The following is a 27,486-nucleotide window of genomic DNA, read 5'->3' as shown; positions in this document are numbered from 1 at the left end:
AAATAGTTTTGTTTTTGAAAGAAAAAAAATATTTATGAACCTTTTCTTTCATTTTTTTAACACATTTTTTTTTTCCTCTTATTTTCAAGTCTATAACTTTGTTTTCCGTGTTCTTAATTTTGAAATATCTTTAGTTTTATTTCAAGAATTTATTTCTTCTTCTTCTTTTTAAATGATTCTTAGTTGTTTTTTTATTACAAAACCGAATTTCCTTTCAGTGTAATGCTTGTTGAAAATTGTGACTGTATATTCAATCAGATGAAACACTCTCTTTTGACAATATATAGTTTATATGCAATTGATTTTTTTAATCCCCTCCAATATGTATGTTTCCAATTGATGAATAATAAGCAACCACATCGAATCTTTGGCTCTGGCCATTCTCTTTTTTTGTTTTCTATTCAATTTCCTAACGTTTGTGTTGGATATGAATCCTAAAATGCAAATATCGATTTAAAAAATTGATTTTGACAAGATTGAAAACAATTCGAAAATGGTTAAAATGCTGTAATTATATTCATTTAGTATTCTTTTGTTGAAACAGAATCAGTTTCTCTAATCTTATCTTAATCTTCAAAAAATACTTTTTGTTATTTCTGCAGAAAAGGAGTTATATTATATTGTGTCAGTGATTTAAAAAGACAAGCTTATGAGGTGAGATGCTTATGCCCTAACTGCGGCTCCTTGTCCAGCTGGAGTCGCACCTGGTTTTCTTTGCTCGTCTTTTTTGTCAGTGGGCTAAAATGATTGCAAAAATTAACAATGAGAATAAAACAACAAATAGTCTAAAAGCTTCCTTTTTAAAGGCAAATTTCATACTCTGCGACGTTGTGGTGGATCACGATTGCGACGAGCTTCATCAGATCTGACACGCACTTGATGTGAATGGACAGCGCAGGAGACGCAGTATTCCATTTTCATATAAAGCTTTGGGATGGTGTAGCCTGAAAAATGAAAAATTATTAAAATATCATCTTAAATCAAAAATCAAGTTCAAACTATCATAAGCAGTTGCAGCCTTGATATCATTCAATGCAGCAGCTTCAACCTATTTCATTCAGTGAAATTGATTCAATCTTAAACAAGCTGGTGAAAAAACTAAATTGTTGCAAACCATATTTCTAACGACAAATCTTTTAATAGCTTTGTCCTGATTTTATGAAAAAAGATAAAAAAAAGAAAGCAATGCAATAATACTTTCAAACCTTTGGGCAGCATCTTCCGCAATTCACACAGCGAATTGCGCGTGTGTGTCCTCTTCCATGTTTGGAACGACCTCCGTTTCTGCGTTTAACTGGCATTCTACACAGAAATAATTTTCATTATCAAGATTAAAAATTTGATAATCGTTTTTTAGGATTTTAACAAAATAATAGCAATTTACACACTCAAGTGTTGATCTAATATTTCCTCTCGTCAAATCACCTGTAATTTATCTTTTAAGTTTGAAAGAATTCATAGCAAAATTACTGAATGTCAGATGGAACTGACGAAGCAAAACATATAAAGAACGATCAAAAAAATTCTAAAGAAGAGCTAGAGCGAAGATTAAAACGAATTTATGAACAAGAGTCACGGATATATGATGATGTATTGAAGCGCTATTTCTGTGGTATTGAAAAGTTAAATTAAATTCACAAAAATATAAATGTAATCAATTGAATATTAGAGCAAATTGCTGCATTTTCAACGCAATTAGCGGAGCGTGAATTGGAGCAATTCGACAAAGAACAATCACTTGATCCATTTGTGTTTGATCCATTTGGATGGGTGCATAGACGAGCATGCTCCGCGGCAAACTGTACAAAGAAGTGCTTGCCATATAGCAGATACTGCCTCCAACGTTTGAGCCTGCTTTTTTGAAATATTTAGAAAATGATTTTTTTCAATCCAAAATTGCATGAAACTCAGACATTCTTTTGGACCAAAAGCAAAAGCTGTATGAGCCTCGAATTATAGAAGGCTCAAAATCAAATGGTTGTTGCGTTACGAGCTGCAACCGAGTTCCACTTTCCCGAAGAATAATGAGGCGCTTTCTTCAAACAACAGAAACAGACGATGATCCTCTGTTTGCTCTTGCTCATGAAAGCATTTTGGAGCCGCCTGATTCTGCGGTTAGTGAGAGCGAATCACTTGATATTGGACAATTTCCTTCATCTTCCGGAATTCCTTTGCCTTCATCTTCACAAACAAATGGTTCTGTATCATTACCAATGCCCCAGCCTTCTTTTTTCCCTTCTTCTTCTGCAGTTGCACCTCCATCTTTATATGTGCAACCAAAATCTGCAGTATTCGGTGTTGAAGCACCGTTAACTATCTTTCCGTCACACACAACTTTTTGTAATGATATTGAAACTGAACATGAAGAAGCCGAATCGGCTTGTATACCACCTTTTTTGCCAAAGCCACCGGAATCGCCAGCATTCTGTTCGCTGCATTGTTGTGAACTCTCTGCTTTTAGCAACGAAATATTAACATATGCTCCGATGATGAAGCCAAAAGCTAAGTCTTTTGTGGAAAAATGGAATTAGTAAGATTTATCAAGTTTTTTGATTTCGAAATCAGTAAATGTATTTCAATTAGTTGTAAAAGTTTAATTAACTTTCAGATGATGCTATGCTCACGGAACGAGCGAACACGATCTATTCAGGCACATTTGCAGCAAAAGGAACAGCTCAAGGAATTGTCGTTGCAACAAGAGTTCGAACAGAAATAGGAAAAATCTCTGCAATGATTGCTGGAGTGAAAGAAGAATTGAATCACCATTAACAGTTGAACTTGACAAATTTGGAAAAAAATAGTTTTCATAACCTTGGATCTGATCCTCATTACATTTTTGGTGGTGTTCTTCATCAACTACCAGTCGATGGTTTGGTACGAAGCGATCATTTTTGCGTGCTGCGTCGGGATTGCGCTTGTGCCGGAAGGGCTGACAGCAATCATCTCACTCACGCTGGCTATTGGGATCCAGAAGATGGCGTCTCGGAAATGTGTTCATTCGCACAATGCCAGTTGTCGAGGCGCTTAACACTCTGCGCTGTGTCTGTCATCTGCTCTGACAAGACAGGAACACTCACCACAAACCAGATGATTGTATGATTGTTCTTCACAGTTCAGCGCAAGTACACTGTGTCCGGTAACAGCTAAGACCCATGCGACGGTGAGATCACAACGCTGGAGAGAGGGCAGCAGATTTCTCTGAAGGAAGCAGCGCCTGATCCGCGGAATGAGCGCACGCTGTCACTTCTGCCGAACACAGAGGCTGGCAAGCAGCTGCAGAAGAATGTGCTCGAGTGGCAGGTAAAGCGGAAGCGACATGATGAAAAGGTGCTTCAATATGCTCTGCAGATTGAACAGCCAACTTCTGTGAAAGAAAGACGTGGAAACCTGATGAGATAAAAAGAAGAGGTAGTATTTGACTCAATTGGAACGCTTGGTGGCTAGCAGCTATCATATGCATTCTATTGAATGGATGTTGTGACAACATAAAGACGATGTTGCGAATTATATCGAGGTCTGTGTGAAGCATTTAACATTTGTATCGAACAAGAAGCTGAAATAATATTTTGGAGAAAGCTCTTTTGGTAAGTGCTATTTGCCTTTATCACTGAAAAAAGAGATTAGGACTACTAATTACTGGTAGACTACTGTTAACGATGACAAGGAACGAGGAAGAAAATGTTTATCAACGGTGACTGATTACAAAATGAAATGTGTGTACAAACTATAAAACAGGAGTATTATGGAATTGGAAAATGTGAAGCAAACTGAGAAATGTTTTAGGAACGATGAAAGGTGGTGTTATTGGAATGTAACTTTTGTTTCTTCCTTCTTTACCGATCAGATCATGACGAGTTTATTCATAGAAATTGAATAAATATTATTTTGAACAATTCATATCATCAGCCATTAATTTTTATCTATTTTTTGAAAGAACATAATTTTACGAAAAAAATAGACTTTTCAAAAGAGGTAATTATTCTTTGATTTTTTCAAACCATCATTAAATAATGTACATCACGTCGTTTGATGATTTTGCAAACAGAAGCGAGAATGTGTGTTTTTAACCATCTTTATTATGAAACATATTAATTTTTAAATAAAAGTTATTTCTTGCAAATCCGTTAAAAGTTTATTCTTGAATTATATTCGCGTTTTCTTTCACAGTTTTATTTATGTACTTTTTTGCAGACACGTCTTACAATGAAATATAGAAACAGAGAAAAAAAGTTTGTTATAAAAGTGACAGATGACAGGACGGTGTGGATCTGAATGGATGTTTTTATTTTTTGCAAAAATATATTTTTGATTTTGGCAGTGTTACAAATTTATTACAAAGCAGCAACAGGACATCAAAAAAATAGACAGACTTACCACGTTGTTTTTGCGTGGATCTACAGCGGCTTCTTCATCCTCGTCATCTCAGTAACTCTCATTTCATTTTCTCTGAGTATTATTCGGACTATCTCTGAAATTTTCTCGTAAACGTTAACTTAAATTGTAGATGTTCACTATTTACTTAACAATTCAAATTTTACAAAGGAGGTTAACAGGTTTTTGTTTTTGAATTTTTTCATTTTTTTTGACACATAAAATCCTGAAAGCGGAAAAGATACAATTGTAAAAGTAAAACAAAATAAGAGTTGATTGCTGAAGATGAACAGTCAATTCTAAAACAACTTTTTAGGCTTGAATAAATATATAACGAAGAGGAGAAAAAGAAAAAAACAACCTATTCAAACAATCTAATCGTCATTACCAAAACTAACAATCTCTTTGCCAGTTGGCTTTATCAAAATCGTATGCTCATGCTGGCTAACATGTGAACGGGAAATATCGCTCAAAGGAGCATACGGATGAACAAGATCTGCATCGATTAAAGCTTTCAATGGAATAGCGTGTTGTTTCTCTCCTGTTTCTTCCAGCCACCTTCGGCACCAAGCAAGAGTCTTGAAACGCTGGTTGATGTGGTTCAGAAGCTTCCGTGCTTTGGGGTTTCTGACTGATCCGATGCGCGACATGGCATCAGGAGCCATCATGTAATGAGAACAGTCTGGGCCATCAGACACTGTTCCTTTTCCTGTGGTGGCAAACGTCTCGATTGCATACGCTTCTCCTTCTTCCATCTTCAAATGCGCATCACACGCGTTTTTGTGGATGGGCACCAGCTTTCCTGCATGCACAATATAGTCGCCCAGTGAGTGACCGCTCAGATTCTCAACAGGCCTGATTGATCTCATCCGTTTGTTTTCCTCTACTTCGTATGAGCAAATAACTTCCTCGATGGCATCTCCAATTTCAATGAATCTGGCATCAATCCCTGCCATTTTGATGCCAGTCCATGTTCCTTCTTTGCTTGCCTCAATCAAAGGCTGCATCGTCGGGTCAAGGCACACAGTGAAGGCGCTGTCGATGATGTGCCCATTCATATGGGTTCCAATGTCGATCTTCATAACATCAGTATCCAGAAGGACACGAGTATCACCAGGATTGGGCGTGTAGTGTGCTGCACAGTTATTGAGGGAAAGACCAGTTGGGAATGACAATCCACATGTGGAGTGTGTGTAGTCCGGATAAAGAGATGAAATCAGTTGCCGTGTTTCTTCATCCTCATGAAGAGCTGCTTTTCCTTTTCCTTTTCCTTTTCCTTTCTTTCCTTTTGCTGCATCTTCCGAAGGAGTTGCTGACGATGATGCCTCATCGTTCAGAAGCTTGCCTAGAAGAGCAGACATTGCTGGATTGAGAGATGAGCAAGATGCTCTGAGAAGATTTGAGGAGACATCAGAAAGAAAGCTATCTTCCATCAGATAGCGCCCTCTCATCTCAACTTCAGTAACAAAATCAATCAGTCGCATCCCTGGCCGCAAGAGCTGCCTCGCATATGCTCTCATTTGCCTGTGTGCTTCTGCCGCACGGCGAAAATCGTTAGTGATTCCTTCATTCATTATTTCCAATCGAATTTTCTCTGAATTTGCTGAACGGTGAGTTGTTCTGAATTTCATTAATTGCACACCAAGGCAAATGAAAAAGATTGACATTAAAAATTAAAATATATAAAATAAAGGAATACCCTTCGTCAAGATGTTTTTCAAGCTTTCCGAGAGGATATCTCTTCTTTGGATACATTTCGCTCAAAGGAACAGTGGGAGGAAATGTTTGCAACACTTTCTGTCCTGGCTTCACCGCATACATTAAATCTGGCAAATCTGATCCTATTGGAAATTTAATCAAAATTAAATTTAATTTCCTAAACAGTCTTGAAATAGCTTCAATAAACCTGGTCGTCTCGTTAATCCTTCGGGTGGCGGTGGAAGATGTGGAACGGCCTGTTTGTCAGGCAAAGAAATAACTTAAAAGCAAAGCAATATGTATCAGAAAGAATGTTTCAAAATTTTGAAAAATTTTGCAAAGAAACGAATTAACCTCCAGAAGGTGTTGCTGAGGATGGAGTTGAAGATGAAGACTGAATATCTTCTTTTTGTGCTGACTCTTCTTCCTTCTTCTGTTTTTTTTTTTTTTTTCACATTTATTTTGAGCAGCAATTTGCATGTAACAATGCGAAAAATAAGTTCTTTTGAAAAAGTCTTGATTTCTTCAAACTTGTGAAGGCATAGCCCCAGCTTTTGCAGCTTCCTGTTCTTTTTTCTCGCTTATCACTTTCTCTTCCTCTTTCTTTTCGGACTTAGTCGCAGCAGTTGGAATTTTTTCTTCTGAACTCATCTGTATATATATATTGGTATTTTTGATCTTATTGTTACATCTTTTTTCGAAAGATAAAAAATATTTGCTATCAAAAGTTTCATACAGTTCCGTTATGTTTGATTTCCTTTTTGAAATAAAATCTCATCTTTTGATTCAACTCACTTATTGAAAAATGAAAAAGAAATAAGCTATCCTACACAAAATAACAAATATCTCAATTATTTATTGCATTTTTTTGTTTTTTATTTTTTCCAAGTGTTCTTTTAAATGTGTAAAATTATTGATGTTCTTTGTAATAAGAACTCATGTTTTTTTATCTTTTTTCAAGTTTTATTTTTATATGAAACTTCAGCAAATTTTTTTGGCATTAAAAACATTAAATGAGTACGTATGATCATATTCTCATTAATAATTCAAATCAAATTCAAAAAAAGAAAGGAAAGAAGGAAGGAAAATTTTTTCTATTTCAGTTTTATGTCGGTGATTCAAATCAGAACAAGACTTTTTCCATAATATCATAATCTTCACTTTATCATTAATAAACAACAGCAATTCTTTTACCAATCTTTTCTAATGTAATCTTTCCATATTTAAATATGTTCGAGTGGCTAATTTATTTTTTCAATTGCAATAAATTGGTCAAAATTTTAGTTGAAGAATTTTTTGGATAAAATAAATAAAATGTTAAATTTTCGAAAAGTTAACAATATATGTTTTTCATTTGCAATAAAACAAGCACGCATCTATTGCATTTAATCATTATCTCAAACAAACGTTGAATATAATTCTTTTTTGATGAAGTCAATTCCTGTGTATATATAGTGATGAAACAAAAAATGTGAAGCATTATCCAATGCAAAAAAAAAATTAAAATTTATTCAAAATCTTAAATGACCTATTTGAGAATTATTTAGTCATTTCGAAAAGAAGTGTTCATTTTGAATTTTATTCAACTTATCGCAAATGACTCAATCATTTTGAAAAAAAGTCAATCTATTGTTTGATCAATTAATTAAAGGTTATATACCAACTTTGATCATGAAATTTAAGTTTGCTTTGTCTCCGTAAACAAATTGCATGTTTTTATCTATTTTTAAATATACTGTTTATTCTTACATTTTCTATATATTCTCTGTCTGTTTTTAATCTATCAATGTTAATTGGTCCAAATTTTTTGGAATTGTTTTTTATGTTTTAATAGCTTTTAACAATGCCCAGCGAATATTTTGCAGCATTTTGCAACTATGAATGTTAAATCAACTCATATTCTGTGTATATTTTCATTCGCTTTCTTATGAAAAACGTTCATACAATTGATTTATTGTTTTTGATTTGTTTTTTTTTATGACAAGCAGTTTTTGTTTGTTATTTCTGTTCAATAAAAATAAAATACTTATGGAAATAGCAAAATTTTGAATGATAAAGCGCATTTATGTTTTTCAATGAATTTTTTTTGGCTTAATTATCTTGATTTTTATTTTTTTAATCTGTTGTTATCATTCCATTGTGAAACTTCAATTCAGTTAAGAAAAATCAAAAGAATGAGATTTATCCAATGATTTAGTGTTTTTATTATTTGAACAATTATTAATGATTAGTATTGAATTTTACGAAAATTTCTTCATGAATATTTCATATTTTTTAGATAAATCGAAAAAACGATGATTCAAGTCTTCTTGGAATGATAAATTTTTTAGAAAAATTTATTAAAGATTTGAAAAGAAAAAACTTTCATAAACAATGATCTCAAACCCAGAAGAGAATCAATTCGCAATGACTCAATCTTTTTGAAAAAGATCTGCACTTATTGAAATTTTGTTCAACTTTTTGGCTTCAGCTAAAGTTAATGCCAAATGATTAAAACAAACGTAAATAGGTCTAAAGACAAAAAAAATGAGAATGCGATCATACCACAATAATTATTGATTTATTTGAATTGAATTGAAAAACAAACAAATATTTTTAAATATGGAATCATGTTTGGCTGCTACACGAAAAAAATGTCTAACAAATTATGTTGATTTTCATGAAAAAGATGAAAATGAAAGTTACATTACATTTAATGAAAAAATGATTCAACAAAATCAAATGTCAGGGCCTTCAAAATTTTCCGATTTAAGAAAGGGGAAATTTGATGTTCAAAGGTTTGAAAGAGAATAAATTGACTTAAAAGCTGCTAGTTGAAAATTTTTGATTTTTAGTCATCACAAATTTAAAGATAATGATTTCACAAACAGTTTTTCGCAACAGTTTCAAAGTAAAAATCATAGAAATTATATGCATAAAGATAATGAGTGCATTGAACAGGTAAAACAGATTTAATTTTTATACTTTTTTTTCTGTTTCACAATTATGCGATTCTTTTTTTATTGATTCATTTTTTATTTCTTGTTACACGACTAACTCAGTCAAGAACATCGTCTGTTTTTAAAACAACTTCATGCTCAGACATTCCTGTTGAAATTGAGCATCAATCAACATCACTTTCTCAGTCCTCATCTTTTCAAGATCATAGAAATCAAGATTATAGACCATTAACTCCAGTTCGTCTTGTCCTTTCGCCGTCAGTTATAGGTGATGACTTTACTCCATCGCAACCAGCTGGTTCTCTTGATATCACGGATGTTGATTCATTTCTTTATGACTCATCATTACAACCAATTCAACCTATTTTGTCGACTGTATGTAGTTCTCAAAATTTAGAAGTTGAAGGGGAAAAATCAACGAGTGAAAAGGATGAAACAACTTGTCAATCAGCAAAACTTCATTCTCCTCCTGCTACACCTTCCACAAGCAATAATTCAATATCATCAAAATGCGATCAGCCTTTGGAAAATGATAGTTACATTAGAGAGTGCTTATCAAGTTCTCCAGGAGATAATTCTGAAATTTTTCCACTGAGAGCTGATTCACCTACTTTATCTCCTTCACTTACATCCCTTTTTCACATAAATACAGATCTTGACGAAGAAGAGAAAGAAGCAACAATGAAACGTTGTGGAAGAGTTTGGGGAAAAATGAAACATCAGTGCTCATTTGCTCACACCAAACATCATTCGATGCAAACTTCAAGTTTAGGATCTCCGTCCACATCGACCCACTCAATTTCTCATCGAAACACTTCAAAGCATAATCGTTCAGCAACTGCTGACCCTTCTTTTAGGACGTCATCAAAATCAAGAAGAAACTCAATTGAACATTCAACAGCAAAAGGTACACAACTCGATGGTAAATATCGAAATGAAGCAGGTGGATCTTTATTTTCCTTAAATGAAGAGACTATTTTACATTCTCCTTCTGACGAATTGGATTATCAATGCGGATCTTGTGCATTTTCTTCTCCTTGTAAAGAAGAAACTGTCATTTCCCAATCATCTTCATCACCTTCAAATTCAATTCACTTCACTTCCGGCACTTCAACACCTAAAGAAATTGCAAGCATTAATCAAAGCCTTTCTTCGCTTTCTCCTTCTTCGCTTGAGTGCAATGAAAAATACAATGATTTAAATAAGGAAAAAGACGATGAATTTTATCAACCACCTGCATTACGTCAACATGAAGATGATGACAGTGAAGAATCAGAAAATGTGGAGCAGAATGTTCAGTTTATAAAATCAATTGCAGGAGATGATTCTGTTCTAGGTTTGATAAATCAATTGATATTAAGATTAATGTTTTTACGTTTATGAACATTTTAACATTTTTATTTGAAATTATTTTCTAAAAGCTGAAATTTTGATAGAAAAATACAAAGAGATCCCATTGTTAGATCTTATTCTTGAAGGGCATAATCAGTCAATGTATGTAGAACTTCCTTCGTCATCAAAGAGAATCTTGGACGAAATTCAGTCAAAGGACAAAAACTCAATGAAAAGTGATTAATTTCTCTGAAAATATATCAGATTTCTTTTGAGTGTTTTTGGAAAAATTTCATTGTGAATAAATTATCCAATTATCATTTGTTTGCGTTGCAGTAGGGTATTTCTATTTCATTTCAATCTTTAAGTGTTTAAAATTATTTTTTTATTTCTTCGTTTTCACATATATTTGAAAACTTTTAGCATTTTTTTTTTAACTTTAGAAAATTTAACTTCCTTATTTTTTTTTTTCATATCGAATTTTTTTTTTGAAAATCAGTTATTTGTTTGAAAATTATTCATAGAATAATTATTTTCTTGTATGTTTATCAGAATTGACCTTCTATAAACATTTTGAAAAAGGCTAATTTGGTTCTTCATTTCATCATTTGAGACAGCACTTAACGAAATCATTTCACAAGTTGACGAGCAACTCGAATTAATCCCTTCTCCTCCGCAATCACATCTTCAGCCAAAGAGCTTTGCTATTCCTTCTTCGGCTCAAACTTTTTTGAGAGAACAGCCTCTGCCTAACGAACCTCGGAAAGTTCTCAGCGGGAGCAGCGCACATGAATTTGAAATATCTCCACTTAATTCGTTTCTTCGAAGTTCTGCAACTTGTCCGCAATCATCTCTTAATAAAGAAAAACATCATCTTCCACATTCACATTCTTCGAAAGGATCTGAATTTACATTCCAACAGGAAAAATCGTTCATTAGCCCATCAATCCCACAAGAAAAAGGGAGATCACCTCCAAAAACAATCATTAAACGACTTCATCCAGCATTTGTATCTCGTGTGAGTAAAGAAAGAGATTATTTGCCAAAGCAACATTTCACCGCGTCATTGGCTGTTCTTTCGATAAATGATGAGGGGGGAAAAGACACATCAAATAGATCAAATAATTGGAGTACTAGATGGGATTCCCAACAGCATCCACAAGATTTACTGGACGGTTGTGAAGCTGGTGATATTCATGTTATTGAAAAGCGTCCTGCATTTGCTTCAGTACCGTCACTACTGCTTCCATCAAGCAGTTCAAACTTGACCCCGTCAAACACTCATCCACCTGACAATGTGCCCCATTTATTTCCAACACCTTCTCCTCAACAGTTGTTGTGGGACGACGATCCTGGTCGTTGCCGTTATCCTGGTTCTTTGGCAGCTATTGAAAGAACAAGAAGCGCAAATGAAAAGAAGAATTGCAGAAATTCGGATAAAAACGAGGGAGAGAAAAAAGAAGGTGTGTCGAACGATGTTCCATCGCTCACACAAAACGAGGAGGACGATATTCTCTGCTGCACTCCTCCTCCTCTAATTCCGCCTGCAATTGCATGGACAAAACTGAAAACGCTAAGTATTGACGCAACAGCACCTCCTGTTCTCGATGTTAGAAAGAAGGACGAGAGAAGGAAAGAAGAGGAGGAAAGGCAGAAGAGGATTGATCTGTTGCAGAGTGGTGAAACGAATTTAGCGAAAGGAGATAAATGTCATGAAACGCATAAAGGAGTTTCAACGAACGATCTTCAAAAAAACAGCTCAAACAGTGTTCGAATAACACCCCACGTTGGAAAGGCTTCTTGTTCGTCGCATGAGCAATGCAGCGAATGTTCAATTCCATCATCGGATCAAGCTGGTCTTTTCCCACCAATTTCGTCTCTATCGCTAATGGCCCAGCTTCACGATCCACCTCAGACGTCTCTCATTCCACCATCTCCTCAGATTTCATTTCCAGCAATTCCTTTCAACCCATCTGATGTTGCTCGATGGGACAGTTTAACAAAAACTAACTGCGCACAATATGTTCAAGGTGGCGACAACAGCAGCTGGGTGAATGAGAATAGAGAAAGAAGTGGAGAAAGAACTGAAAGTGCTGTTACAGAAGACAGCACCAATCAAAAAGCAAAAGAAAGAAAGTTGAGACAATTTGTGAAGGAAACTGATGATCCTCACCTTTTCCATTTGATGCTTAGAAAAACAAGAATAAAATGAAATTTTTCTTTATTTTCTGAATAGAAAGCTTGCAATAACGCTAATTGATGTTTCTTTAACTCTTTCAGAAATCAAATGCATTATTCATTGGATATTCTCTTCAATTGCATGTTTTCGCTCGTTATCTTCATGCATTTTCAATTTTTACCACATTAATGAGAGAAATTCTGAAAAACATTTAAAAATGAATAAGTATGTGTAACTATGAAAAAAGAAAAAGGAAAGAATTTTTCATTAATGTTATTGGAAATTATAGAAATGCATTTAAGTGACAAACAAATGTGTATTTGATTTTTATCTTGATTTTCGAAAATTTCTTAAATCACATCCATTTGACAAGATCTGACCCATTAAATAAACTTAAATAATCCGCAATGGCAGAATCGAAGAATAAAAGTTCTTCTCGCTCAAAATCTCCACAAAAGCCAGAATCTGTCAACAAAAAAATACAGAATGGAAAAGAAAAGAAAGCAAAATCTAAGAAAGGAGGTAAAAAAGGAAAGAAAGGATTCTTTTCTGACTTTAACAGTGCAATGAAAGATGATTTCAAAGGAACATTTGTTATTCTTGCTGTATGAATTTTCGTAATAATTTGAGTACGGTTAACAAAATAATTTTAGGTATTTTTCGCGATTTGTGGAGCACTGAAGACAATCCATCCAGTCTCGATCTGCGTTTCAGGGTTTACAACTTTGTTTTTAAGATTTTCTTCCAAATTATTTTTGATATATTAAAAGTTCTATGATTCCAGTATTTTACCGAGGAGATATTTTGATTGCCTCAGGATGGAAAAAGCCAAACTATGATGTCGGTGATATTGTAATGTGGAAAGTTGGAAGATCCCCTACAATTGTTCATAGAATTATTTCAAAAACAGAAGATGGACACTTTTTAACGAAAGGAGATAATAATGCTGCAGATGACACAGGACTTTATCATAAAGTTTGAAAAATCACTTTTTTGAAGTCTATTTGCATTATCTCCATTTTCTTATTTTCTGAACAGTATGGCCATCCTCAACCAACTGCAGGATTGACTGCTGATATGCTTGGTTCTCAAATTGTGTATCATTTACCAAAAATTGGATATCCAATCATGCTCGCAAAAGAGAATATGGCAATCACATGCATTGTATCTCTTGCTTTCAGTTATCTTTGGACCCGTTATTGGAAGAAAGAAGAAGTTACAATCGGAGAGATGGTTTGCATTTTGATGTTAGCCAAGAAAGTAATGATATTTTATTTTGTTTTCAGGCGTATAATATTTTGTCTACAGTATCTGTTCTTATGTTGGCAAAAAGACTTGAAGTTTAATTGTTTGAAACATAGTAATATGTTTTACACAATGTCACTTATCGCTCTTCTTTTTGATTTGGAAAATAAAGTTAAATATGCGTTTTAAGGAATTGTAATATTTTTATGAAAATGAATCAAAAAGCAAATTTTTCATTTGGAAATAAAATATCCCAACCCGGATTTGAACCAGGACCTTGGCAAGTTTATTGATAAAGTGCCACATGCTTTCCCTTTACACCATCAGGATGTTCCTTAGTCGGGGTGGAAACCCGAGCCAGGGAGGAAAACCGAGCCAGTGATCTTTTTTTCGAATATTTTTCATTTTTTTCATTGATGAACAATTTTAAAAAAACGAAATAATTTCACATTATAATACATGTGAATATGCTGGTATGCATGCGGTTTTCGTGTTTCTTTGTTGAATGTGTCTATGAAAAAAAAATATTTTTGATCAAAAAATTTTTTGAGTGAAAATTTCTACTAATTTTGAAGAAGAAAAAATTTCACATTTTGGCATCATTTTTGTATATTATACACACATACAATTCATTCACGCGTGTTTTCAATTTTCTTCAGAGGCTCGTTGAGAAATGTGAAAAATTGACTCGTTTCGCAACTAGCCTCTGAAGAAAATTGAAAACACGCGTGAATGAATTGTATGTGTGTATAATATACAAAAATGATGCCAAAATGTGAAATTTTTTCTTCTTCAAAATTAGTAGAAATTTTCACTCAAAAAATTTTTTGATCAAAAATATTTTTTTTTCATAGACACATTCAACAAAGAAACACGAAAACCGCATGCATACCAGCATATTCACATGTATTATAATGTGAAATTATTTCGTCTTTTTAAAATTGTTCATCAATGAAAAAAATGAAAAATATTCGAAAAAAAGATCACTGGCTCGGTTTTCCTCCCTGGCTCGGGTTTCCACCCCGACTAAGGAACATCCTGATGGTGTAAAGGGAAAGCATGTGGCACTTTGATCAAAATTTTTAAATTAAGTTTTTTGATCATAATGGAGAAGGTTAAACCCTCTTTGGCCAGGCTGTTGGCTACAAGTGAAATGCATTCAATGGAAGAAGATACTATCAAAGCAATATATGCCTATAACATTTTGAACTTTTCTGAGCGAGAAATTGAGGAGTGTAAACTTATATCACGGGGATCATTACAAAGAGCTCTCAAAGCAAGAAACGAAGGTAGAAAAATAAGAAAGTGCGGAAGACCGACTCTTTTTACCATTTCAGAAGAGGATGATTTTGAACAGCAAATATTGGAAGATGTGCGCAATGGAAAAAATCCAACAAAGAAATTTATTGAGCAAATGGTTTCAATTCATTGTTTTTATATTTTTATTAAACAATTTTTTTATTTTGGCCAACGAGTTGTTATTGAAGAAGCGAAAAGATGATGAAGATACAAAAAAGGTGGACAAACATTGAGTCGATAGATTTTTATCTAGAAATCCAAAAATTAAACTGGTTAAGCCGAAAGCTTTACCAATTGGACGTGTGGCGCGCACATGCAAAATGGTTTTAAATCCATTTTTTAATTGTTATGATATGTATATGCAGCAAATAAAACCTCTGCCACAATTGATTTTTAATATCGACGAAACATCAACATCCTTTTCCGACTCGGAGCAAGATTTGGTAGCATCATCTTCTACTCCTTCATCTTTTATTGCTGAGCCATCTCTTCCATCTTCCACTACCATCGTATTTATTGACAAGTGCGGATGGCTGCAGATATATTACTCCAGTTCTGATCCCATTAAAAACAATTCCCAACGAATACAGACTTGCTACAACCTCACAAGAGGATTTTATTCCAACTGCAAATGGACATCTCACTTCAAATCTATTTCTGGAATTATTTAAAAAAAATATTTTCTGCCGGAAATATTGAAAAAAAGAATCAGATTGGAGAAAATTTTCAACATGCAGCTCTCTTTATGGACGGAGGAGTGGGCCATTTTCAGGAAAATATAAAGAAAGAATGCAGAGATAACTTAATTGATTTGATAAAATTACCGTCTTATCCATCCCACATTCTCCAACCGAACGATCAATTCATTTTTGCTAATATGAAGCGTGTTTTTTCAAAATCAAAGGATTGTGGCATGGTCACTTCAGCATCTGCGAGAAGAGAAGCCTTTGTGAAAGTTCTGAAAAATGGAATAGCTGCAGCAAGCTATCCAGAGACGATTATCGCATCATGGAGAGTGAGCGGAATGTGGCCAGTGAATAAAGAAGATATTCTCAGACACCTTCCAGATTCACCTCCGGAATGGGCTCAATCCGAAATTGAGCCAAAAAAAGCTCCTGAAGGTGCATCTTATGGAGCAGTTTACAGAGCTTCAGATAGGCTTGAAAACCTTTATAAATAAACAACTTTTGATCTTTATTATTCTACTTAATTTTTCATTATCTTTCTTTTCTTTCAATTCAATTGAATATTTTTTACATGTGCAATAAATAAATATTGTATTTTTTCATTATTTTGCATTTATAAGAACTCAATTTCAAAAATTTTTACAAAAAAAAAGAAATAATATTTATATTCATGAAAAGATCACTGGCTCGGGTTTCCTCCCTGGCTCTGGTTTCCACCCCGACTATCTTAGGTTAAAAACTTTTTGAGATATGCTTTTTTTTTATTTTGATATCCCATTTTTTCAAAATAGAATCAATTTCAGGAGTCAAAAAATATTAAATAAAAATTCACATTTGTGAATTATCGTTTTTCTTTCAAATAAAAAAAAACTTTCATTCAACTATATCCGAATAAGACTATTTTATTTGTACGAAGTCAGTTCATTCGAATTAAATGTCTAAATTCTAATTCAATCCATTGAATTGAAGAAAAGAAGAAATTGTGATTAATCCTGCGTGAAGTGAAGATGATTTTGTCTGTACACCTATAAGAAAATAATGTTCACGACAGAAGTGTTTTTTTTTTTTTTTCTTTTTTTTTTTTCTTTTTTTTATTTTATTTTAATTTTTTTTATAATTATGAATTAGCTTTTCACGCTCTACCAATCGTTTCCTGAAAATGAAAAATACTTTTTTATAAAACACATCAACATTTATATGTTTGAGTTTTTAATTTTTTGTTTAAGTTATTAAACAATTTTTTTTAGAAAAATTTCTTCTGTTCAATTTTCAAAAAATAATTTATTTTATATGGGTAATTATTTTTGAAATCATAACTATTATAAGTGTGATGTTTTTTCAAAGGTTGTTCGTTTTTGGTTAAAATTTTTGAATTGAAAAGAGAGAAATCATGTTAGTAATTTTTTATAAAAAATAGTTGAAGTAATAAAAAATTAAAATGCCCTTTATTTCCCTTTTAACTTTTCAGTATTCATTTGTTAATGTTCAAGAGAAATTTCAGAACCGAAAATTTTGCATGAGAAAGCATAATTTCTAAAATAATCACCTATATATTGTTTTTTCATAAATGCATTAATTATTGTACCTTTCCTAATTGGCGGACACTTTCCAAAAAGGCGGGCAATAATTTTAATTGTGGTTCAAGTGTTTTTTTATGATAAAACTTTCTTTCTCATTTCAAGCATTTTTTCAATAGCAAACACTTATTGGTCGTCTAAATAATGGATTGAACATATTTTGTATTTTTATTAATGTATTTCAAATCTTTAATGATGGGTTGAACATATATTATAAAAGGGATTGATCATTCTTCGTGAGTGTTGCTAAAAAAAAAATTGTTCGACAAAGAAGAACACTTCAGATGTGAACTTGCAATCAGATCAAAATAAGGTCATCCGAATATTCAGTCCGAATATAGCAGAAAATGTTTACAGTGACTTTAAAGATCATCACCAAAAGACAACTTTGATCTTGTGAAAATATTGCATGTATTATTGAAATTGCTCCATCTGAAGGAAGATCCATGAAGAACAGAAACATTAATGACTCATTCGAAAAAAATAACAGTTTGAAAATCATTCAATACATCAATTTCATCTTCTCGTTTAAACCCTTTTCATCAGTGAATATATATGAAAACATGGTGAACGAAAATGATGCAAGCAACAAGCTAACTCGAAAGAAATAGAGTTTGTGTTCATTTTTCAAAATTTCTATGTATTCATCACCTTCATCTTCATCTTCTTTTTCATAACATTCCTTTTATGATATTTCGCTTCAAATTTCATTGAAAAGAACATTTTCTTAACATTCCATTCCTTGCGAAATGCGTTTTGGAATGCTCCACATATATGACTCTTCTATGAACCAAATAGATTTTTAACAGATTTCATCAAAGCATTGCTTGTTGTATGGTCCAATTTCTGGAATATGCAAATTTTTTTTTCGGAATTTTTTGATTATTTGTATTTTTTTGACATATCTTAAGCGTTTTCTATCGCATCCCATTTCGCATTCAAAAACACTATATAGCATACTATTTTCATTCATCTGTGAATAGATAATGCTTTGAACAATCTTTCAATTCATTATGACTCTTTACAACACTCATTAACATGAGAACATCTTCATTTTGATTTTTAGAAATGTTTCATTTTTATTTGGAGTATATGTCTAAATTATCTTGAAAAGTTCCTTTTGTTTAATTTTCTAATAAAATAAATTTTTAATATTTCGATCAAATTTCTGTTCCCACTTACGAAACTTCACAAAAATAGAAACAACAACATTATCAAGATTTTATTTTCTTGAGAGGAAAATTTGGGGAGTGGGAACAGAAATTTAATCGAAATATGAAATTTTAATTTTATTTGTAAATTAAACAAAAGGAACTTTTCAAAAAAATTTAGACATATTTTGAAGCTCATCCATTCTTTCTTCTCAATTGGTGGATTATTTATGCAATGATATGATTTACACCCCAGAGATGAATGTGCTTCAGAAGATATTTGTCAAAAAGTTTCTTTGTTACAAGATCACTTTATTTTACTGAAATAAAAACTTGATCGTGTAAGCTTTTTAGCGTTCAATATTCAGTTGCAACTAAAAACTGTAGATATTGTCGTTTCAAGGTACATAATGAACAAAAAGTGTTATATTTGTGATGAATTTATTTGTTCGAACAAGATTTGATAAAAATTATTTGATTTTTTGATTTGAACAATTTCAAAAGCAAATGAAACGACAATAATTCTTTCATTTGCTTTTCTTCCCACCGTTTTGCCTCAAATTATTTATTTTTTCAGTAGTTTTTGGTTTCAACACATGTTTTTAAAAAGAAATCGAAAGTTTACATCTGTTTTTCATAACATTAATTATTAAAGCGAAAGTGCAACAATTTCACAATAACTCCATCAAAATTATTAGTTAAAAGTGTTTCATAACTTTGCTTCAACAAAAAAAAAATAGTTTCTAAGTTATTTAGAAAAATAGATTAATTTTCATTTTTCAATTTCAGATTAATATTTCCACAACAACTATTATTGTACGCCCTTTTGGAAAGTATCCGGTCATTATGAAAGTGTCAAGATACTCCAAATAGCTTTATCATGTTCAAAATTCCATTTATGTGAAGTTTCTTGATTGTGAACAAATATTTGATTAAAATATGAATTATTCACTTAATTGGGGAATAGACCTGTTTCAGTTAGAATCAATAAATTTAAATAAATTTTTCAATTTCAATTTCCTTCAACTTATCCAAATTTGCTTAATCTAATTCGAATTCCCTTTGACTTTTTTTTGGTTTAAATGGCAATTTTATGATCAACACAAAAAGATCGCAAGGTTTTGTTTTTGCTCATTTTTCACTAACTTTGAATGAAAATTGAACAAAAGATTATGGCTCATCATTAGAAAAAAATGTGTATGATCAATTTATAAAATAATTTTTGAGTTTTTTCTGTCAATTTTTCTTTAATGTGACTTTTTTTATTATTGATGTTTTCTCTTTCACATGCACAAGCTTTGTATATTGCAATATGTTTTGGATATTCCATTTTAGCTTTTAACGAGATTCAAATTGTATTATCTTAAATTTTTTTATATTTTGCAATATTTTCATTTCAACTTCAATTTTAATTGGCTGTGAAATAACAAAGAATGACAATGAAGTTTAAGTTAAAATATATTTTGCTGAAAAATAAAACAAAAGAAAAAATCTTATAATTTTAAAAATTCTTTTTCTTTTTTCTTAAAAAAAAGAGAGAGATGAGAGAGAAAAAAGGTGAAAGTTTATAAAGATTAATGATAATGATAAAAATGGCATTCATGTGGTTAGCAAAATATTGTGATTGTTATTTTGTTTGACTTTGATTTTCATTTGATGAGAAAGAAGTAGATCGTGTACGAGATAAGTTTGAATTTGAAGATGGAAAAGAATTTGATTGTCGAGAAAATATATGATGAGTTGAAATAAATTGCAAAGATGAAATTTGAGTATTTGACAGTGGTTGAGTAGTAATTGTCGTTTCATTCAGTGAAGATTGAGAAGAGTATTGTGTATTTATTAGGGACAAGGGAGAATTCGATAAATATTGATCAGATGAAGTCGACTTCCGCAGACGAGTTGATTCCCATTGATCTGGAAGAAACCAAGAAAAAGGGCAACTTCTAGTATCATCGTTTGTTCTTTTAATTTCTTTCAACTTATCTTCATTTCTTTCAGAATCGTTGAAATTTACACTTTATCTTTTTTCTTTTTCTTTTTCTTTTTCTTTTTCTTTTTCTTCAGAAGTTAATTCATCATCTATTTCTATTTCTTCTCTTTCTTCTAATTCCAATAATGAATGTTTATGTTTTTTCTCTTGATCTGAATGCTTTGAAAACCGTTCGCAGTATGTGTTGTCTGATTCTGTTGATTCTTCTAAAAATGATAAATAATGGAAAATATGAAAGTGAAAAAATGTTCTTTTTATGCTCAAAAGAACAATATGGGTGCAAAAACAAAAACAAATCAATTCTTTGGATCGACTTTGAATATTCAAAAGTTGAATTCTCATTTGCAAGATTTAGTTTTTTTCTTTGTCTTATTAAATATTGCTCGTTCGCTTCCTTTTTCGCTTCCTTTTTTTGATAAAATTGAGTGTGAAGTTCGTAAATAATCAACTCGTTTGCTTCGCAATCTGATTTCGTAAAAGGATTATGTGAAATGTGAAAATTGGTTAAACAAACTGAAACAATAAAAAAATCTTCAACTGTTTTAATATCCATCGGCCAATTTCTTCTGAATACAGTAAATAAAGTCATTAATCGTCCAAAAAACCTTTTCACTATAACTCCGTGCTTCGATAGAAATGGTGTTCCATGTGGTCTTGTAATTATAGCTCCCAGTTCTGCTTTTGCTCCAATATAGGCTGAGTCTGACATGATTTTTGAACGTTTTAGATGTTAAGTGAAGGTTGGATAGTGATTTTTGAAAATTTCATAGTCATGAACGCTTCCTGGGTAAAAATCGCTGATTGTGCTGGCTAATCTGTTCTTTGGATCGACTCCAATTTCTACTTTAACACAGTAAGAATGATGTTTTCCACTAAATAATTTCATTCAATCTGCCAATTTTCCACTTGGCCTGTTAATAGGCACAATTGTGCAATCCATAATCAGACCAACCTCTTGCAACTCTTTAATTCTATCTTCACGAAAAATCAATAGCGAATTCACAAGCGTATCTTTTATGTTTCCAACAATGCTGTGAAATAACTGCGTAACTGAGCTATGTGATTTGAAAAATGGATAAGTCAAAAGTTCCGTCATTGATGTTGAGCCCAAATGAAGGAAATTGAGTAAAATAAAAAGTTGTTTGTCAATATTTTGAATTGCCTTTTGCTTTCCACGATGTTGAGGTAATTCGTGATCAAGAAGAAGAAGCAACATATCAAATTCTGTTCTTGTGAAATCTGTCAAGCTGAAAAATCCGTGAATGGGATCTTCGCTTTTTTGACAATCTTTTTCTATTAATGAATTTTTTTTCTCTACCGGAGTTATTTGCGTATGCGTTGGTAGCGTTATTCTTTTTTCTGCACACTCAAGAACCCCTAAAAAATTCAATCGTTCCATGACAATTATTTATTTGCAAAATTTCATATGATCTCACACCATTTTTTGTTCAATCATCTTTATGATCGATGAACCAGTATTTGAAGTTAAAAATTGATTGAGTCATTTAGAAAAATAATTTGTTCTATCGCATTTTTATCAACCTTAATTCAATTTTATTCCACTTTTTCTATTTAAAAAAAAATATATTAAAAATAGGCCTAATAAAAAAAAAAAAAAAAAAAAAAAAAAAAAAAAAAAAAAAAAAAAAAAAAAAACAACCAAAAATATTATAAACATGGATTAGAATTTTTTGAGAATGAAACTATTTTCAGATGCATTTATTTCAAAAGAAAAACAAAAGTATTTTTTTTGGTTTTCATCCCATATAATATGTTTTGAAGGAATATTTATTGAAGAATTGTAATTTCTCATAATTTATATTGTTTTATGGATCATACGGTATTGAAAAAAAATTTTTTTTGCATTTAACTAATTTATAATACACTTTCTGTGACACTTGGTTTTGAATGACGCAAATGATTATTGTTTTTTCGTTTTTGCAACATATAGAATGAAGTTCAACAGGATGAAAGCGAAATGAAAGTTGACGCAGTTCGCACTAATCATAAAGGATGCAACGCTTACTCGTTGCATGCAAGTGTTGCTGTGGTACAAAAAAATATTTTTTTAGATATTTATAGTTTTTTTTTTTTTGATAAAGCAAGAACAGATAAACTTTGCGGATCGAACGATAAATGAACTGAAAGACTTACACAAGGATGTTGAAAATGCCGTTGAACAGATTCAAATTAGCTCAATGCATCAGGCTAAAGGTCACGAAGAGGTTTTGTTTCGCTCATTTCAAGAACATCTTCGATCAATTCAGAAAGATTTGGAACATAGAAGACAAAAAGTTTGAATGTAATATAACTGTAAATATATTTAATTATCAATATTTTCTCATTTGAAGCAACCAGATTTTGATGCAGGGCATTGGATGGAAAAGAAAAAGGAAACGGATAAAATAATTGAACTAATTGAAGATAGACTAGAAAAGATGAATAATACAACATCTGCAGTACGTATTAAATGAATCATATTTTCCATTTGCTTTTTTAATTTGATTTTTTTATGTGATTGCTGAATAACTGTTCTATTTAAATACACAGTTGAATGCAGAACTGAGGATTGTGTCGAGGCAAGCAAAGAAAGAAGAAGAAGTCTCAAACGAACTGTTGCTGAATTTGATTCGATTGAGAAAGGAAAACGAAGAGCTGCGAAAAGAGATAGCCGAAGCAAAAGAAGTGGCATACATTAACACAATGGAGAAACGTGCAGCATCTGAAAGAGATTATTCTTCACTGGAATCTCCTTCATTTGGAAGAGAAGTTAACAGAAGGACATTCTTATCGCCCGCAGTTCCAGCTTTCCCTTCAAGTGCATATGAGTCTTCGCCCTCCTCCACATCTCACCAAAACCAATCAGTATCCACTGAAATGCAAACAGGTCTGTCGCTTTCTATGACATATTGGAAAAGAGTTACTTTTTGAGGAAAAAAAATTAATGGATTTCTTGCAAATCTTTTTTTTTTTAATTTTATATTGATATTTATTCTCATACTGTTGTAGCTGTCACACTTATAATTTGACTTTTCTAATGCAAATTGACCATCCATTTGTTATTTGATTTTATTTTATATTTATATGTATGTATGTATGTATTTACATTTCTTTTTATTTGCGGCAAACAGCCAGACTTAGGCAGCAGGCAGAAAGCATCATAAAGCAGATTAATTTGGAGGAGAAGAAGATACAAACAGCAGAACGCGAAAGAGAAAGGCGGAGAAACAGAGAAAGAGAGTATGATGGGGAGCTGTTTTTGGAGTGGAAGAGGTGTGTGAAGAAGATATGGAAAGAGAAAGTGAGCGAAGAGAAGAAGCAAATGAGAGGAGGAGAAGGAGGAGAAGAGGGAAGAGGAGAAGGAGAAGAGGGAGAAGGAGAAGGAACAAGAGCAGGCAGAGAGAGTCCAGCAATGAAGACATTTGGGACTGTTCCTGGCTCGGCAGAGGAGATGACAGAGGCACAAAAGGAGAGAAAAGCAAGTTTCAGACTGAAAACGGGAAGTGATCCGCCGTATTTTTCGTGGGATTTTGATGGGGAAGATAGAAAAAAGATTTTGGAGTTGTTTTTGTCTTCGAGAGTTGTGGGAACAACGCTGAGAAGGATGAAGCAACCGTCGTTCTGATTGAGAGGAAATAGGAATAAGTTGTTGTATGTTGATGATGATTACGTTGAATTAGCATTTTTCTCATCTTTTTATTTTTCAGTTTTTTTTTACAAGTAAATTATTAAAAATTTGAGTATTTTTAAATAAAAAATTTGTTGAAAGAAAGATGCAAATAGAACAAACTGATATGTTTTATCGTGAAGCATAAATGAAAAATGCAAAAAAAAGTTCATTTTTTTCTTTCTAAAATGAAGTTTATTCTTTGATTATTTTATTTTTTCACTTTACAATATTGCAAGATCAATACAATTAAAAAAAATGTTCTTGAAGTATTATGAACGTTGTAAAAAAAAAGGAAAATCCAATTGATCAGAAAACTACCAACAAAAATCTTAAAAACAATTAAAAAGTTCATTTCCCGCAATTATGCTTAAATCGTTTAGCTCTTCAAATACTATGCCTTTCATTGCATGTTTTTTTATTTGCCCTTTGGTTGCTATATTCTTTCTTCTGTTTTTCTTTCTTTCTTTCTTTCTTTCTTTCTTTCTTTCTTTCTTTCTTTCTTTCTTTCTTTCTTTCTTTCTCTTCTTCCCTTCTCTCCTCAACACCACCCCCTAAATCGTTAAGTTGAATGACACATCGCTTGTCGCCACTTTCTTTGACCGACTCGATTTCGACACCTGCCTCACCCAGCAGAACTCAACGACCTCACCCACCATCCACACAGACACCCCAAACAGCATCGGCACTTTGGAGCCCCTCACAATCTTGTCGCCTTGCTTGCCGTTCAGATAATAAGAGACGATCATCTCTTTCTTTGTGTATTCTACTTCACACACCACTTCGTCGCCTGTACTCGCGCGCATTGAGGTGCTGCTGCTGATGCCCTGAGAGTAGATTGAGCTGGGTGATGGAAGAAATAGAAGATGTTATGATTATATACATATAGATGAGTTATTGAAGTGAGTGAGTTTATAATAGAAATTTTTGTATTAGTTAAAAGAAAAAAGAAAAGAAAAGAAAAGAAAAGAAAAGAAAAGAAAAGAAAAGAAAAAGAAAAGAAAAGAAAACATAAATGAGCATTACATAATTTTATAGCAAAATTCATACCCTTGAGAAAAGAACGATATTCCATATCGTGTGATTCCAATTGACGAGGCTGTTCCAGGCAAACAAGGAGCCTTTTCTGCATACACTCCGAACCCTAAAAATATTTCATATGCAAGAGATTTACATTTATATTAATTTTCATAGAAAAAAAAATTTTTTTTAGAATAATAAGTTTCAAAATCTTCTAAAAGAAAAAGGAAAAAGAAAAGTCAGGGAAGAAGAAGAATGGAAATATCTTTTCCAAAAAGAAAGAACGAATAAAAATATTCTCTTCATAATCACATACAAAATCCGTTATTGCAATTAACAGCCTTTAATTTACTGAATTAATAAATTGTATTTCATTTAGAGAATCGAGACAAATTATCGTATCATTTGATAGAATTAGAACAAAAATAATAAAGTCAAATAAATAAATAAAAAGAAGAAATACCATTGCCAAATTCCCTTTTTGATAGGGCAGTTAATTAAAATTGACTCATTAGAACCAGAATTGATTGATTCTCTCAAGAAAATCGATTTTCCTTTCTTCTTCCTCGTAAAAGCTGTTGTCAATTGCATCTTGAATTTCACTAGAAAAGAAAAATTGTAAGTACGAAAAAAGAAGTTTGAAAGAATAAACAAACAAACAAACAAATAAATAAATATTATACTTTTAGCAGGCTTTAGAACTTTTTTAATCTTTCCAGCCACTTTTGGGTCTTTCTTTGAGCGTTTCATTTTCTTGTCGCCTTCATCAGATTCTTCACTTTCTTCTTTTTCTTCTTCAGAAGAGGAAGAAGACGAAGATGATTCAGACGAAGATGATTCACTTTCCTCTGGTTCGTCTGTGCTGCTCTCATCGTCTTCTTCAGAAGACGATTCGTCCTTCTTAGACTTCTTTCCTTTCTTTCCTTTCTTGCCTTTCTTTTCTTTTCCCAATAAAGTCACCAATTCTTCAATCTTCGATAATGCTTCACTCTCTGAAGAATTCTCTTTCTCTCCCTCTTTTTTTTCATCTTTCTTGCCTGATTTCTTTGTCTTTTTCTCCAAACTCTTCTTTATTTTCCCAATGGTATTCAAAATTTTTTGTATATTCTTATTTTTTGATCCTTCCTTCCACCATTTTGCATTCTTTTTCATTTCGCCAACAATTCCTAAACAAGCTGCACACAGTTCTTCCTGCTGTTGCTCTTTCTCTTTTCTTAAAAGCAAAGAAGGCATTTTTGCGAAAAATTTGGTGTTTGAAAGAATCACCAAGCACAATTCATCGCACTGTTTTGATAACACAATTTGCTTAATTCCACGCACAGCGCTGACAAGAACGTTTGTTGCCTTCTCTTGGATTGAAACCTACATAAAATGCGAAGCAGTTATTATTAAATGGAACAATCATTTTTCAAACATCCGCTACATTGCATAAAGAAATCAAATGATGTTGTAATGTTGAACTCGAAATTTCTTCACTGTCTTGTGTAGAAATTTGTAGTAAAAGATCAGACGCCATGACAATCATTTCTTTCGGATTATCCTTCAACGTCAGTGTTGAAAGGAGGGAGGGAATCTCCGATTTCATCATCAGCTCACGAGAAGAAATATCTTTTGAAAATTATGTTTGAAATAAAACATCATCCAATTAAAAACATTGCAAACCCATTTCAGAAATTTCTTTTAATGATTTCAAAGTCAACAATATTTCCTCAGCTTCAGAAGAAGAAAGCACCAATTCACAAATCTTTATCTCTCTTTTCTAAAAAAATATAACTCGAGAATATTGTCAAAAACGAAAAATATATGTCCAAACACTTATCATGTGCTCAGATGTTCCAGAAGACTTTATTGAAGAAGACATTTGAAAGATTTGATCGAAAATAAATGTTTTATTATGGTATTCGCCGTTGTTGCATATTTTACTGTCTGATTATTTTAATCTTATTGAAGGAAATGCAACGTACTGAATCACACTTCATCGTCATGAAACGAAAAAAAAAAATAATATTTTAATAGAAAAGAATTATTACTGCCCATCGCTCAACACGTACAACTGAATTTCTCTTTTAATCTCACTTCTTTAATCACATATGTCTTATGATGAATATTTTTCTATTTAAACTTTTTGCTTCAAATTATTATTTTGTAATGTGGATATGACTTTTTGTGAAAAAACAAAATACACAAAAATCAAAACTTGGAAAAACTTCATGTTCATTTATTCAATTTGTTCTTGATATAATCTATTGGAGCCATCAATAAAAGCTGATAAAAATAGGAAAACTGATTAGGAAGATCCCTGTTCAAATATCTTTTCTTAAAGATTTCATAT

The 27,486-nt window shown here is 32.2% G+C and overlaps 9 protein-coding genes across 9 annotated transcripts; 6 read left to right on the top strand and 3 right to left on the bottom strand.

Annotated features, from left to right (window-relative positions):
- Positions 1 to 208: 208 nt before the first annotated feature.
- On the bottom strand, positions 209 to 1,405 carry MONOS_7813 (putative 40S ribosomal protein S26-1). The gene is made up of 6 exons (XM_067878167.1): positions 1,389 to 1,405; positions 1,206 to 1,302; positions 1,115 to 1,150; positions 1,000 to 1,048; positions 820 to 944; positions 209 to 738 (listed from the first exon to the last, which is right to left on the bottom strand). The coding sequence occupies exons 2-6, from the start codon at positions 1,299 to 1,301 to the stop codon at positions 664 to 666; spliced, it is 381 nt and encodes a 126-aa protein (XP_067721462.1). The 5' UTR covers position 1,302; positions 1,389 to 1,405; the 3' UTR covers positions 209 to 663.
- Positions 1,406 to 1,473: 68 nt separating this feature from the next.
- Positions 1,474 to 3,399, top strand: MONOS_7812 (uncharacterized protein; the record flags this gene model as incomplete). Its single annotated transcript, XM_067878166.1, has 5 exons — positions 1,474 to 1,612; positions 1,670 to 1,843; positions 1,912 to 2,506; positions 2,802 to 3,093; positions 3,166 to 3,399. The coding sequence occupies 5 exons, from the start codon at positions 1,474 to 1,476 to the stop codon at positions 3,397 to 3,399; spliced, it is 1,434 nt and encodes a 477-aa protein (XP_067721461.1).
- A 611-nt stretch (positions 3,400 to 4,010) lies between these two features.
- On the top strand, positions 4,011 to 4,429 carry MONOS_7811 (putative signal recognition particle subunit SRP9; the record flags this gene model as incomplete). The annotated part of the gene is made up of 4 exons (XM_067878165.1): positions 4,011 to 4,055; positions 4,107 to 4,130; positions 4,192 to 4,260; positions 4,319 to 4,429. The coding sequence occupies 4 exons, from the start codon at positions 4,011 to 4,013 to the stop codon at positions 4,427 to 4,429; spliced, it is 249 nt and encodes an 82-aa protein (XP_067721460.1).
- Positions 4,430 to 4,548: 119 nt separating this feature from the next.
- MONOS_7810 (putative Methionine aminopeptidase 2) lies at positions 4,549 to 6,729 on the bottom strand. Its single transcript, XM_067878164.1, has 5 exons — positions 6,601 to 6,729; positions 6,424 to 6,502; positions 6,278 to 6,349; positions 6,071 to 6,212; positions 4,549 to 5,991 (listed from the first exon to the last, which is right to left on the bottom strand). The coding sequence occupies exons 1-5, from the start codon at positions 6,718 to 6,720 to the stop codon at positions 4,746 to 4,748; spliced, it is 1,659 nt and encodes a 552-aa protein (XP_067721459.1). The 5' UTR covers positions 6,721 to 6,729; the 3' UTR covers positions 4,549 to 4,745.
- Positions 6,730 to 8,979: 2,250 nt separating this feature from the next.
- MONOS_7809 (uncharacterized protein) lies at positions 8,980 to 12,552 on the top strand (the record flags this gene model as incomplete). The annotated part of the gene is made up of 4 exons (XM_067878162.1): positions 8,980 to 9,009; positions 9,111 to 10,344; positions 10,430 to 10,502; positions 10,923 to 12,552. The coding sequence occupies 4 exons, from the start codon at positions 8,980 to 8,982 to the stop codon at positions 12,550 to 12,552; spliced, it is 2,967 nt and encodes a 988-aa protein (XP_067721458.1).
- A 352-nt stretch (positions 12,553 to 12,904) lies between these two features.
- On the top strand, positions 12,905 to 13,963 carry MONOS_7808 (putative signal peptidase I). Its single transcript, XM_067878161.1, has 5 exons — positions 12,905 to 13,124; positions 13,173 to 13,234; positions 13,290 to 13,494; positions 13,558 to 13,752; positions 13,806 to 13,963. Exons 1-5 carry the CDS (start codon positions 12,927 to 12,929, stop codon positions 13,863 to 13,865), a joined length of 720 nt encoding a protein of 239 aa, XP_067721457.1. The 5' UTR covers positions 12,905 to 12,926; the 3' UTR covers positions 13,866 to 13,963.
- Positions 13,964 to 15,940: 1,977 nt separating this feature from the next.
- Positions 15,941 to 16,243, top strand: MONOS_7807 (uncharacterized protein; the record flags this gene model as incomplete). The annotated part of the gene is made up of 1 exon (XM_067878160.1): positions 15,941 to 16,243. One exon carries the CDS (start codon positions 15,941 to 15,943, stop codon positions 16,241 to 16,243), a length of 303 nt encoding a protein of 100 aa, XP_067721456.1.
- Positions 16,244 to 22,295: 6,052 nt separating this feature from the next.
- On the top strand, positions 22,296 to 24,225 carry MONOS_7806 (uncharacterized protein; the record flags this gene model as incomplete). Its single annotated transcript, XM_067878159.1, has 6 exons — positions 22,296 to 22,307; positions 22,419 to 22,517; positions 22,570 to 22,761; positions 22,819 to 22,926; positions 23,018 to 23,354; positions 23,599 to 24,225. 6 exons carry the CDS (start codon positions 22,296 to 22,298, stop codon positions 24,090 to 24,092), a joined length of 1,242 nt encoding a protein of 413 aa, XP_067721455.1. The 3' UTR covers positions 24,093 to 24,225.
- Positions 24,200 to 27,050, bottom strand: MONOS_7805 (uncharacterized protein). The gene is made up of 8 exons (XM_067878158.1): positions 26,968 to 27,050; positions 26,817 to 26,913; positions 26,569 to 26,762; positions 25,838 to 26,516; positions 25,618 to 25,756; positions 25,471 to 25,505; positions 25,185 to 25,278; positions 24,200 to 24,977 (listed from the first exon to the last, which is right to left on the bottom strand). Exons 1-8 carry the CDS (start codon positions 27,013 to 27,015, stop codon positions 24,689 to 24,691), a joined length of 1,575 nt encoding a protein of 524 aa, XP_067721454.1. The 5' UTR covers positions 27,016 to 27,050; the 3' UTR covers positions 24,200 to 24,688.
- Between the last annotated feature and the right edge of the window lie 436 nt (positions 27,051 to 27,486).

The sequence above is a fragment of the Monocercomonoides exilis genome, assembly GCF_001643675.1.
Source record: "Monocercomonoides exilis strain PA203 chromosome Unknown scaffold47-789622, whole genome shotgun sequence".
NCBI classification, from domain to species: domain Eukaryota; phylum Preaxostyla; order Oxymonadida; family Polymastigidae; genus Monocercomonoides; species Monocercomonoides exilis.
The sequence above is the reverse complement of the archived record's forward strand: the minus strand, read 5'-3'. Positions and strand labels throughout refer to the sequence as shown.